Raw genomic sequence first — 14,434 nt, forward strand, 5'->3', positions numbered from 1 at the left:
ACACGTTACTCGAAAAAAGTAATTGATTACAATTACTGTTAGTACTGCGCGAAAAGTAATTCTTTACCGTTACAAATTACTTCATCGAAAATGTAATACGTTACCGATTAGAAATGTAACGCGTTACTTTTTTCCGTTACTTTTAAATTGTGGGCCATAGCAAAAGCCAACAAGCCTGCAGTGAATGCAACTATGCAGCTCTTGTTGCAAATTCTAAAATGAGACACCAACGTATATGGTAAGTGAAATTCGCAAATACATTTGAAAGCAACATACAAAACACATACACGCGTTTATTACAGATTTGTTTGCTGAAAAGGGTTGCCATTGTTGAAAGAAGGTTAAAAAAATAATCGATTACTCGGTAATTGATTACCGAAAATTGTAATCAGATTACTTGGAAAATTACTTGCTCAAAAAATTAATTGATTACGTTAAAAATTAATGAGAAAAGTAATTGATTACTAGTAACGCAATTACTAGTAACGCGTTACGTACAACTCTGCTCCTGACTCCTCACGTATTTCAGAATCACGTTCGCAAAGCTTCGTGAGAGGGGTAGGGATTGAGTGAAGGAGTTCGTCGACAGCGCCCTCTACTTCCACAAAAACTTGGTAGTGTGACGATAACGCGCTTGCCCGCATGCGTTCTGTATATAATTTCGTTCGTGCTGCTGTGGTGCTAAACCGACAATTCTGGTATGTTTATGGCAGCACCTTCTGTTCTTATAAATGTACTTATAAATTTGATTGATAAGCGCTAGAAACGCATACGTCACAGCTGAAAATACTAGGCCGGGACTCACTAAGTCACCGGGCCGGACTCTATTCTCTGAGTCACCGGGCCCGGCCACGCAGCATAACAACGTGAAGGTCCGTACACGGGCCGGTTTGGTCCATTTTTCGATGCAGTCCCGATGCAGTTTTCAGGGCCAGTCCCAAAAAAAGTCGACCCGTGCAGGGCTCTAGTTCGAGCGCATTACATACTCACAGCTTGCGCAGTTCTTGAAAGGAAACACGTTTTTTTTATTTTTTTATCGTTGCCCGCATGGTTTCAGGAAAACGTTTTCACGTGAAAAATAACTGCTTTCGTTAGTAATTTTCATTAAAGTCTTGAAAGCGGTTCCCAGACAGACTGCGTATTTACACGTTCTAGTCACATGGTACAAATTCAGGCTTCGAAATAATTCCTGTTTTATCCAGCGTCACACAGGCATAAAGTTCCCTAACTTTTCCTCATATACATACAGGGTGTTTCAAAAAACGTGTCATTCGGACTTTATAAAAAAACGGGGCGATGGAAAAATACGGGATAAACGGCACTTGTGTGGCAACTGAATTTGCCATCTTGCAAAAATATTTTCATTTGATTTTAATTAAAATAAATTGAATTGCTTTAATTGAACTCCAAAATTTTCCAAGTCAACCTAGCGTTTTTTTTTAATTTTTTTTACAGAATTAGAGAGCCCGTAGCGGACTTAGTCAGATCCACCAAGAAATCCGCCCGATATTGCAAAGGGAACTGCCCAAAAAAGTCCCGAAATTGAGGCTTCAAATTTTCGGGTATTCAACGGCGCACCAAATCAGACGCAAAGATTAGTGGAGAGGAGGACATGCTCCTGCCCCCATGAAAGATAGAAGGTCGAAAAAAAAAAAAAAAAAAACAAGGCGGGAAAAAAGAGGCGGAATCATTTTTGTTTGCCGCTTATCAACGTATGGTGGAATGTCACCCGCCTTGTTATCAGCGCGTCTTGTGCTGCACGCCGGTCCGGCGATAAACTGCTCTAGCTTCCTGGGGGCAGGAGCATGTCCTGCCCTCCGCACATCTTTGCGACTGATTTGGTGCGCCGTTGAATACCCGAAACTTTGAGCCTCAATTTCGGGACTTTTTTTGTGCAGTTCTGTTTGCAATATCGAGCGGACTTCTTGCTGGATCTCACTACGAGCTCTCTAATTCTGTAAAAAAAAAAAAAAAAAGAAGAAACCCCCCCGCTAGGTTGACTTGGGAAATTTTGGAGTTCAATTAAAGAAATTCAATTTATTTTAATTAAAATCAAACGAAAATATTTTTGCAAGATGGCATATTAATTTGCCACACAAGCGCCGTTTACCCCTTGTTTTTCCGTCGCCCCGTTTTTTTATAAAGTCCGAATGACACGTTTTTTGAAACACCCTGTATATATATATACTCATGGAACGATGCGACAGCACCAGAAGACACGTGTTTCGCCGTGTTCGCGGCTCGTCAGCTCTGGGTAGCTGCGCATCGTTCGGAATTGGCAAACCTGGGGTCGCTCAGCGAGCGATATACACCTAGGAGGGTGACTGAGACTCCTCAATGCCACAGTGCAAGCCAGTGAATTATAATGAAGGAGAAAAAAGCCACTAAAGAAACAAGTAAATTACACTAGACGTATTTGAAATTAAAATTACAGATTAAGATGGCTTCGATGGCTGAACGCAGAGAAACAGATACTCATGGAACGATGCGACAGCACCAGAGGACAAGTGTTTCGCCGTGTTTGCGGCTCGTCAGCTCTGGGTAGCTGCGCATCGTTCGGAATTGGCAAACCAGGGGTCGCTCAGCGAGCGATATACACTTATGAGAGTGACTGAGACTCCTCAATGCAAGCCAGTGAATCTTAATGAAGGCGAAAAAGCCACTAAAGGAACAAGTAAATTACACTAGATGTATTTGAAATTAAAAAATACAGATGAAGATGACTTCTATGGCTGAACGCAGAGAAACAGATAGTCACGGAACGATGCGACAGCACCAGAGGACACGTGTTTCGCCGTGTTTGCGGCTCGTCAGCTCTGGGTAGCTGCGCATCGTTCGGAATTGGCAAACCAGGGGTCGCTCAGCGAGCGATATACACTTATGAGAGTGACTGAGACTCCTCAATGCAAGCCAGTGAATCTTAATGAAGGCGAAAAAGCCACTAAAGGAACAAGTAAATTACACTAGATGTATTTGAAATTAAAAAATACAGATGAAGATGACTTCTATGGCTGAACGCAGAGAAACAGATAGTCACGGAACGATGCGACAGCACCAGAGGACGCGTGTTTCGCCGTGTTCGCGGCTCGTCAGCTCTGGGTAGCTGCGCATCGTTCGGAATTGGCAAACCTGGGGTCGCTCAGCGAGCGATATACACCTAGGAGGGTGACTGAGACTCCTCAATGCCACAGTGCAAGCCAGTGAATTATAATGAAGGAGAAAAAAGCCACTAAAGAAACAAGTAAATTACACTAGACGTATTTGAAATTAAAATTACAGATTAAGATGGCTTCGATGGCTGAACGCAGAGAAACAGATACTCATGGAACGATGCGACAGCACCAGAGGACAAGTGTTTCGCCGTGTTTGCGGCTCGTCAGCTCTGGGTAGCTGCGCATCGTTCGGAATTGGCAAACCAGGGCTCGCTCAGCGAGCGATATACACTTATGAGAGTGACTGAGACTCCTCAATGCAAGCCAGTGAATCTTAATGAAGGCGAAAAAGCCACTAAAGGAACAAGTAAATTACACTAGATGTATTTGAAATTAAAAAATACAGATGAAGATGACTTCTATGGCTGAACGCAGAGAAACAGATAGTCACGGAACGATGCGACAGCACCAGAGGACACGTGTTTCGCCGTGTTTGCGGCTCGTCAGCTCTGGGTAGCTGCGCATCGTTCGGAATTGGCAAACCAGGGGTCGCTCAGCGAGCGATATACACTTATGAGAGTGACTGAGACTCCTCAATGCAAGCCAGTGAATCTTAATGAAGGCGAAAAAGCCACTAAAGGAACAAGTAAATTACACTAGATGTATTTGAAATTAAAAAATACAGATGAAGATGACTTCTATGGCTGAACGCAGAGAAACAGATAGTCACGGAACGATGCGACAGCACCAGAGGACGCGTGTTTCGCCGTGTTCGCGGCTCGTCAGCTCTGGGTAGCTGCGCATCGTTCGGAATTGGCAAACCTGGGGTCGCTCAGCGAGCGATATACACCTAGGAGGGTGACTGAGACTCCTCAATGCCACAGTGCAAGCCAGTGAATTATAATGAAGGAGAAAAAAGCCACTAAAGAAACAAGTAAATTACACTAGACGTATTTGAAATTAAAATTACAGATTAAGATGGCTTCGATGGCTGAACGCAGAGAAACAGATACTCATGGAACGATGCGACAGCACCAGAGGACAAGTGTTTCGCCGTGTTTGCGGCTCGTCAGCTCTGGGTAGCTGCGCATCGTTCGGAATTGGCAAACCAGGGCTCGCTCAGCGAGCGATATACACTTATGAGAGTGACTGAGACTCCTCAATGCAAGCCAGTGAATCTTAATGAAGGCGAAAAAGCCACTAAAGGAACAAGTAAATTACACTAGATGTATTTGAAATTAAAAAATACAGATGAAGATGACTTCTATGGCTGAACGCAGAGAAACAGATAGTCACGGAACGATGCGACAGCACCAGAGGACACGTGTTTCGCCGTGTTTGCGGCTCGTCAGCTCTGGGTAGCTGCGCATCGTTCGGAATTGGCAAACCAGGGGTCGCTCAGCGAGCGATATACACTGAGGAGGGTGACTGAGACTCCTCAATGCCACAGTGCAAGCCAGTGAATTATAATGAAGGGGAAAAAAGCCACTAAAGAAACAAGTAAATTACACTAGACGTATTTGAAATTAAAAATTACAGATTAAGATGGTTTCTATGGCTGCACGCAGAGAAACAGATACTCATGGAACGATGCGGCAGCACCAGAGGACACGTGTTTCGCCGTGTTTGAGGCTCGTCAGCTGTGGGTAGCTGCACATCGTTCGGAATTGGCAAACCAGGGATCGCTCAGCGAGCGATATACACCTGGGAGGGTGACTGAGACTCCCCAATGCCACAGTGCAAGCCAGTGAATTATAATGAAGGAAAAAAAAGCCATTAAAGAAGCAAGTAAATTACTCTACACGTATTTGAAATCAAAAAGTACAGATTAAAATGTTGTAACCACCGTGTGTAACCGTGTTGTAACCATGGAACGAAGGTGAAGAAGCTGCCGAAGATGCTTGTGTGCTCGTGGAGACAACCGCCGGACGGAAGACGAAGAAGAACACAGAAGCGAGAACACGACCGTTGTCCCGACCACCGTGGTTAACTCTTCGCTCGAAACCGCATCACCCAGGCCGCCTCTCCAAAATGACTTCGACATTGAGCGACCAACAAACGGTAAGGTCAGCAGCAGTAATCCAAAAGCCAGCCCTTGCTCCGATAAATCCAAAAGCCAGCCCTTGCTCAGATAAATCCAAAAGCCAGCCCTTGCTCAGATAAATCACAATATTGTGGTGGTGATATAGGAGTCGTGTGCTACGCCCCTTGCCATTCACATTACGGTCATACAAAGAGCGCTTTGTAGTTCATGCATTCTATGATTGAATGGGAGATTCTTTTACGCTGAGTATAAACACGTTCGGCGAACCCAGTGGTCATACCGAACAGACCACCGAAGTGTGACTTTCCGTTAAGATAATCCAATATTCCCGATATCGGAGCTAGACTGCTATTTCTCTCATTGACTACTATTCCTCTGATTGACTACTATGCTGCAGCCTATAGTGTCAGTCTTAACCTTATGCCTGGTGCGCTATAGAAATAGCTGATGAGTTGAATGTCTGGAATATACCCCACAGAAAATCCCTGTCCGTGGGATTGGCGTTGTGTACTGATACCTCCAACATTTGCAGTGGCCTTTTTGACGGTAAGTTTTTCTATTATTGGGATTAGGAGTTCGAGGAAGTGCAAGGTACAGTCAAGACCTTGCGACTCATTGTGGGAGCAGCATTCGTGGTAATTTGCCTGCTCATTGCAGTTTGTGTCGGTATTGTGCTTTACGATTGGAAATCAGGGATAGAAGCAACGTCAAGCGATGATGACTTGCAAAAGCCACGAATGACGACGCCAACAAATTCAGCACCATCAGAAACAACGGCGGACAGGGGCAAGAGAGACCAGGTCACGAAAAGAGTGTGCGACACTGAAGACTGTCACTACATGCGGTGGTTCATTGGCACAACTGTTGACAAATCGCTGGATCCCTGCAGCAACTTCTTCAGCTACGTCTGCAAAGGTGCCGTGAGTGCCTTCAAAGATAAACCTGGCCAGAGCATGTTGGCTCATGCCACTATCAAATTAATATCGGACATTGAGCATTGGCTAATAAACGGACACACTCAACCCCAAAGACAATCTGCATACCAGAAAGTAATCGCAACGTACCAGTCCTGCATGAATACCAGTGACCAAGCCTTCGATGCGAATAGAAGATATATAGAGAACCTTCTGAAGGGGCATCGAATGGCACTGACCGAGGGTTTAGATTTCGACCCGATGACCAAGCAGCTGGAATTCTGTTTTACAGATTGGCCGTTGATGTACGACATACACACGTTCCCACATCGCAGCAGCAATGAAGTTCTCGTAGAAGTGAGGCCACACATGGTTACGCAACGGACGATTCAAGGAAACACTTCTGCGGAGCGGAAGGAGTTTGTGGAAACCGTTTTGAAGGCCGTATTTGCCCTCAAAGATATTGACGACGCTACCGTTAACTCCGTCTTAGATGCTGAAGACGGTGTTTTTAACCTGAGTGGTGCGATGAATGTGAGCGGGCTTATTATCCCTGTGGCTGAACTCGGCTTTGTCGAAAATGATCAGACGCTTGCGAGGAGGTGGACCCACGCAATAGCAAAGTACATTCGCGGTGACATTAACCAGATCAAATTAAGTACTACCGTCGGCGCCGCTATGCTTTTCCACGATCTTTTTGGAAGCAATGCTCAAATCGCCAATGAGACCGTTGAAACAGCGTTGGCCTGGATGTTAACATATAGCTTGTATGATTCAGCTGGATTGAAGAACTATAGAAATGACCTGAATTACACCAGGCAACGATGTTTATATGATATTCTTTCCGTATTCCCCACGGTTGGCGGAGCTAAAGTGTTGCTGGAAGTCGTTAACAAGTCAAGAGTGGACGCTGTAAAGGCAATGATGACCGAAATCGGTAAAGAAGTCCAGGTGTCATTCACGAAGTCAAGGTGGCTGGACGATGTCACTAAGAAACGAGCGCTGGAGAAATTGTCACGTATGATCAGACTAATAGGGTATCACTACGATATGATTTCACCGCAAGAGTTCGACAGGTACTTGAGATACGTTCCTGACTTGGAGGGTGTGTACATAAAGAATATTCTTGATGCTTTCGCAGGAAAAGCTCAACGTCTCTGGGAGTCCGCATTTGGGAACCCAAATTCCTTTAATTTGTCTCTTTACCAGTTCACAACTACGATGCCGATTTTCATGGTGAATGCCGCGAACTTCCCGATGTTAAACGTGATCTTTGTGCCCGCAGCCACGCTGTCTCGTCCAATGTTCACCTACGGCGGTCCTCCAGAACTGAATTACGGTGCCGTGGGTCACATAATAACGCACGAAATGATGCACGGCTTCGACACCAGAGGTGTTTATTTTAGTGGTTATGGTGACTTTACCATGTTGTTTACGACGCAAAGTATGCAAGCGTTTAAAAGCCTGCAAGCGTGTCATTCAGACCAAATTGATCGAGCGCCAAGAGCGAGGGCCTTTCTTCAGTATCCAGGAGAATACCTCGCGGACACAATGGCCATGGAATCACTTACAAGGGCCTACAAGAAAGCGTCTAATATTTCGAAGGTTACTCTGGGAAACGTGAAGCAGCTAACAAGCGACCAGTTGTTCTATATAGCCTGGTGCCTTCAGTGGTGCGGTGTTCCTGCTCCTGGAAAAGACCTAACCCATCCCGATTTGGACGAAAGGTGCAACGTACCACTCATGAACTCTGAACACTTTAGTGAAGCGTTTTCATGTCGCCGTGACGCACCCATGAATCCGTCCAGAAAGTGCCACTTCTTTTAGAAGTGTCACTTAAACTGTTGCCTCAAATAAAGTCCTCTAAAGTATACGCCTTTTGAGTACACGCCTTTTGAGTTCTGTGGTTCGGTACAGACGGGACAATGTGTGAACTCTCTTCATGGAGAACTGGGGAACTGGCATGGGTTTGCAGGACATGCATGGAGAAGTATCCGTAATTGACGCATATCTACACAATATGGGTAGAGCAGAGGCTACAAAACAAATTTACGTTAGGCGCTCCAGCAGGCCTCTCTGCAGAGTACAACGGCGCATACGAGATAAATGATACGCAAATTTAAGAGTCCAGAATTAGAAGTAAGATGGCCTCGAAGCCTGACCAACGTCTAAGCAGTGGTCTCAAGCACTGCTGTTGATGACTCAGCGACTGATGGTGGCGGAAATCGAATCCACGGCTGTGTAAGTATGTCGCAGGCCCAGTTTCACCAACGCCGATCAACATTTGAACCGAGGTCAACGGTCCCGTACCTTGCTGCACTAAAGGGAGTTATTGTCACTCAAAACATTCATCACGTCACCAACAAACGTTTGTAAAAAAAGAATTGAGTTGCCCTGAAGTTTTAGCAGGCGTAGGCATCAGGGTGTAGGCATCAAATACGCAGGCAAATGTTGAGGCATCAAATGTCCTGCCCTGCCCTGCCCACACTACCCCATGGATCCTCATTAATGCTATGAAATGGAACAGCAGTAATGCCAACCAGAGGTGTTGATAAAATGCCCTATGGGGATGTAACTGTCATGCCATGCAGAGCCTTTGGCTTACGTTTCGGCAATGTTTGCGGACTGGTTTCTGCAAATTTCCCTCATTACATCTGTGTTCATTTATAAATTAAATTGATATCAGGCCAAAGTACTAATTAATTGCTTGTATCAGGCCCCACTCTCACCCGAGACAGAGCTTGCTACCCCTGAAAAAGATACTTGCGGAGCCCCTGGAAAACTTGAAGCAAAGTGTCTCCGCAATCACAGGGGGTGTTACGCATTGTCTGGACGGAGTAAGCAGTTTAGAGTCGGACTACAGGGGAGTGGGAATATAGTGCATGGAAGAATTTCCAAGCGGGGAGGGTAATAGGAACAAAATGGAGCAGCCAACTTATAGGGGGAGTAAGAACTCTAGGCAAAGGAGTAAGTGTGGGGAGTAACACAGCAAGATGGAGTAAGAGGATGGAACAAGAATTCTGGGCAACGGAGTAAATTTCGAATGTGGCGAGTAGCAGAAATTAAATGGAGTAACTTATAGGGAAGGGGGAGTAAAAGTGAGCAGTTACAGTGAACCCTCGTTAATATGACCCTCGATAATCTGACATACGCACTTTACGACCATACTCCTGGGGAACAATGAAGTGAAACCTCTGCAAATCCCCCCCGTTAATATGACAATTCCGGATTATGACGAAAATTTTAGGGAACGAGCATTGTCATAATAACGAGGGTTCACTGTACTCCCTTTTTTGTCAGAGTGTATGCGGAAAAGGAAACTCTAGGGGAGAGAAAAAAAATTATCAAAACGGAATACCACTTCCCGCTACTAAACTCAAAAACAGCGCAATACTAGAATGGTTACAAATTAGAATACCCACGCGATGCCGTATATCTAGCTACCAAATACAGCTCATGTCTCTCTTGCCACTGCTGTGGTCGTTGCGCCATCTCGTTGCCCTGTATCCCACTATGGTGTAAAGGCGTCGACACACTCAGCCGCAGTAATATCAGTGTACCTGAAAACTGCACTCGAGTCATCAAATAAACGAAAACTAAAATGTGAAAATGAAAAGTTAAAGCACTTTTCCTCATCATGTTTATGGCCAATGACGGAAACAATATAAAAACGCGTGCCTGTTAACTGAAGCAATGATCACAGTTGTTGGTGTCGTCCCTCATAGTGGTCTGCCTCGGCCAAATCTCGTTGGTTGATGACAGTTCCCTGACAAGTTTTAATTCCTGAGGGTGTATAATGTAGAGGTGGGTTAGAGCTGCAACAGTGAATGCAAGGGATTATATACTATATGAATACCCTTAAAAATCGCATGTAACACATATGCTTTTATTTGTCCGAGGTGCTGCGGTGATCCAAGTTTGTGGGCACTGCGCAGGTTCTGCACCCATTCCTTGGGTACGTCGACGCAGCTGTGAAGGAGAGAACATTGGTTAGAATGCAACTAGTAGTTAAAAATAAATATGTTATTTAATAAAAGCAGTGCATAAATGTTTAAAACATCAGTTTAAAGCAAGGTTTACAATTTCGACATCTTTTAAAAGAAATAATTATAACTTCATAACCAAGCAATAATGCTAGCTAAGTGAAGGGCACCCAAAGTCGTATATAAAACTTGTGGCGGCCCGTGGAAGACGACGACGACGCGCCTCTGCTCGGGAGGCGTACGCCTTTTTTGTGACAATTATGAACAGCATAAGTGTCACAAAAAGGCGTACGCCTCTCGTTTTCAACAAATCAGGGCAGATAACGATATCATTCGAGATGGTGGTTGGCCAGGGGCGTGCTATGCGGTGAAGTTCATTTTTAAGAGTGTACATAAAGGCTACTCGATGTTGGTTGTGCCTCAAGTACACTCTTAAAAATGAACTTCACCTCATAGCACGCGCCTATAGCCAACAATCATCTCGAATGATAGCGTTATCTTCCATGATTTGCTGAAAACGGGAAGCGTACACCTTTTTTGTGACAATTATGAACAGCATAAGTGTCACAAAATAGGCTCCGCCCCACGTTTTCAACAAATCAGGGACGAGAACGTTGTCATTCGGAATGTTGGTTGGCTAGGAGCGTGCTATGTGGTGAAACTCGTTTTTAAGAGTGTAGAATAATGCGCGTTGTCGCACATATCGAGGACCTGTAATCGTAAGTTCGTCGAATTAGTTGAATAAAATTTTTTTGAACGCCTGTCTATTCTTTGCATTGCGAAATAATAGTCACGGAGGAGACTGCGGCGGCTCGCAGATGATAGTCGCCGGGCGCTTGTTGCTGCGCGCGGGCCAGGCGGGAAGATCATGCTGGTTTCATCCCATTAAAGTCTTCATGGCGTAATGACCGGCGGGTCCCCTGTTCACTACTATATCTTTAAGAATTTCTATCAAGATTCCAAGCTACATTTTCCTTTATCTTCCTATTGACGCTCATAACGCTATTATTAATTCACGGTGTCCCAGAAAACGTGTCACTGCATTATAATAAAGAGGGCTACACCATCAAGGATCACACGGACCAAGGCATTTGTTCTTAGTAGGTTCTCGCCACCTTCTGATGTGAATGTGGTGTAATGCAAGTTCAATTATGTACTTAACTCGGGAATTTGCCAACTAAAGGGCAATTTTATTACCCCACCAATGTGTTGAACGTGCCGAATTTACTCAAATTAATTATAATTGACACGGATACTGAGGAGCTCGGGAAAAAAATAGCACAACATAACGTTCGGCTATTGTTCCTCAATATCCCTGTCATCAGCTGCCCGGCTCTTTGCCTGGCTAACCTTTCCGTTCTCTTTGTCTTAATAAACATATTCCCCCCCTTCCCCACCCGTCATCGGTTTTGGTAAATTCCGGGCGCTCTTCACATTGGTGATGTAAACAAGGATACCATTGCTCTGCGAATTTCCGAGCTTTTCTCAAAAAGCTTACAAGATTAAGCTTACTTTACATGACATTCACATTCAGGGGTTGCCGAAAACCCAGTTAGAACAAATGCCGTTGACCGCTTGATTCTAGATGGTGTAGTTTTTTTATTTTATTTTTATTTTTTCAAATTATAATGCAATGACAGGTTTTCTGCGACACCCCGTATATCGCGAAACACGTAATGATGCAGAGCCTTCTTGAATCGCCTGTCGAAGAGATTCAAGGGATTCGCAGTGATACCACTCTAAATCTTTTCACACCTTTAATGGTGTAACAACGTGCATGGCGCACGCCTTTTTAGGTGTAATTTTGGTAACATCATAATGGAGCGCGGTTTCGCACAAATTTTCTTTACTCGAGTGTTGTCTGTCCTCCAAAAATTCAGTCTTGCAACATCTCAACATTATTCAACAGTATTGTAGACACTTGCGCGTGCTCGATTATCGATAGCGATGCATATATGCATTAGCTCGTACCTACGATATCCAAGACACAATGAAAGCAAGATTTGCACTGACACTTGATCTTTAGTAATGCTTTCCAAATTTTGTAAAATATCATCCTGGAGATGCAATGTTACGCAACCAGGTTGAATGTTCATAGCGCACACCTTTAAAGGTGTGAAAAAGTTTACAGTGATACCGTGTAACTGTGTACGGATGTGCAGATTCAGTATTCTGAATGTTATGTCTACTTGCTGCCTTCGCGTGCATGGCCAGTGTATATGATTGTTTGCGCTGTAAGGCATATACAGCACGTTCGCTGAGACGTCGTGTATATTTTCGAGCCCGTGCAGACACATCGTGAGTCTGCCCTAGCCCTTATTTAGTCAAGACGTCAGCATCCCTTGAACGGAAGTCAATTTTCCCTGCACTGAGGCCATTTCGAGGAAGCGGGCATATAAGCGCGTACCTTCTACCAGGCGTCTCGCAGAACGACGACAAGAGTACGAATGTTCAACACCTATTTGAAGATGAAACACGTCGCCTCCGCTTGCGTTGTCCCGCTAATTCTAGGGTTGCATTCATCTGCACTTGTCCACGACAGCGGAACGATGAACGATCAGCAGGTAAGTCGCACTAGCAGAACGCTTCTTTTGGCCCGTTGCTACGTGAGGACCTGCGGTCATGCCTTTCATATTTATTTCGTTCTTTTCCTCTCTCTCTCTTCCGCTAAATATACCATGCGGATAATATCTCCCGCTCCTTCCCTCTCTGTGTACACCCGCACTAGTGAGGAAACAAGCCAAAAGATCATTATTGTCCCACCGCTATGCGCCCGGCTGTGGCCACCGTACACGTCTGCCGAAACCGCTGATGCCGGGCGAGTTGCAGGCGCAGGAGGAGTCAGTCACTGGTTGCCACGCCTCTCGATATATTTGATCTCATTTCATTTTTTTTAAAATTTTATTTCACGGTACCCAAGATACATCTTATCTGGGAATAACTGAGATTGAGGAGCCGGGGTGGAACGCCCGGAACTGTCATGAGAGCTACTGATTTTCGCGAATCCAGATCTACTGTGAGTTATAGAGACCTCATGAGCAGGCGACGGCCAACCATAAAGCTCCGACGGAGGTTTGGATACCTTGGTGGATAAGTAGGCTGATCTGTACGTCCGGGCACATTGCCGCCTGAATAGGTCTCCAAGCGGGACAATCTAAGTCGAGCGCAGTAGGGGTGGACGGCGGGCAAGTGGAAGCCCTTGAACGGACTCGTGAAGCTTAAGCGTACCGTCCATGCACCCCCGTTGCACCGTACCGTCGCCGTTGCACCGTGCCGTTGAGTGCACCGTACCTTTGCACTCGACGTTCAACAACAACAACAACAACTTTATTTTGAGATGGTGGTGAGTGGAGAGGTTCATCGCTAGAGGCGATACTCTACCCCATTGCTGGTGGTGATGTGGGGAATGAAATAATGAGCCCCTTCACAATAACGATCGAAGTCCGATGGTGTCCAGAAATGTCAAAAGAGCTTTGAGCCCAGATCGTAGCTGGGTTGGATTGGGTCAGGGACCAAGCAATTTTGATAGGGAGAATGGGCGAGAGTCCAGCTGACTAAGAGACTCGGAGAGTGCGGTTCGGGAAGGTTGGTGGGGGGGGGGGGCAATGAAGAAGAATGCGCTCCACATCCTCTAGAGCACCACTGTGGCAGCAGCTGGGAGAGTCAACTTGTCTCAACGTTCAGTACATTGTGCTGCTGCTTGGGTGCCTTCCCGGCTTTTGGAATAATATTTTCAAATGTACCACTGGGCGGGTTACGTGAAACCTTCACGACAAGCTGCTCACCTTCATCATAGAATTTTTCATTGAAACCGTGAAACAAATGATGGCCCGAGTACCTTTCGCGTCCCGAGCAGTTTTGGACACCACAACACACTCCATGTGTTGTCCTCCTCCTGTGTTGTGCACACACTACATAACAGTTTTGGCTCCACTTTATGTGAAAGAACGAGACAGGAAGCCTCAGTAATGCCTTTGGCGGTAGCATTTCTCGGTTTTCTAAGTGAGCTGGAATATCAATCCCTGTACTCCGAGTGGCTACTGCCTCCGCCAGTGCTAGCATAGATTACGTGCCATCTGGCTTGCCGTTGCTCAAGTGTTGGAATAGCATATTTGGAATTGTTCGTGGCTATGTGGAACGCTCGAAAAAAGTGTACAGGCAGTGCTTGTACCTTCCTCACTCTAGCGCTGCAGCGTGAGAAGGTCTTCTGCCGTAAGTTACGTTAACATTCAGTTCTGCCCTTCCCTTCCTCCATGGTTGTGCGTCAGGAGAATGTGTCTCCGCCATTTTGATTGTGTTCTACACGGAATTTCTATTGGGTTATAATTTTGTACTACGATG

At 45.3% G+C, this 14,434-nt stretch overlaps 1 protein-coding gene across 2 annotated transcripts; it reads left to right on the top strand.

Moving 5' to 3' along the window:
• Positions 1-5,100: 5,100 nt before the first annotated feature.
• On the top strand, positions 5,101-7,993 carry LOC135384148 (phosphate-regulating neutral endopeptidase PHEX-like). 2 transcript variants are annotated; one of them, XM_064613368.1, is made up of 3 exons: positions 5,101-5,213; positions 5,769-7,186; positions 7,252-7,329. In XM_064613368.1, exons 1-3 carry the CDS (start codon positions 5,184-5,186, stop codon positions 7,301-7,303), a joined length of 1,500 nt encoding a protein of 499 aa, XP_064469438.1. In that variant the 5' UTR covers positions 5,101-5,183; the 3' UTR covers positions 7,304-7,329. The 2 variants fall into 2 exon arrangements, with proteins under 2 accessions (XP_064469438.1, XP_064469437.1); XM_064613367.1 differs by having other exon boundaries at positions 5,769-7,993.
• The last annotated feature ends 6,441 nt before the right edge of the window (positions 7,994-14,434 follow it).

This window comes from Ornithodoros turicata, chromosome 2 (assembly GCF_037126465.1).
Source record: "Ornithodoros turicata isolate Travis chromosome 2, ASM3712646v1, whole genome shotgun sequence".
Classification (NCBI taxonomy): Eukaryota; Metazoa; Arthropoda; class Arachnida; order Ixodida; family Argasidae; genus Ornithodoros; species Ornithodoros turicata.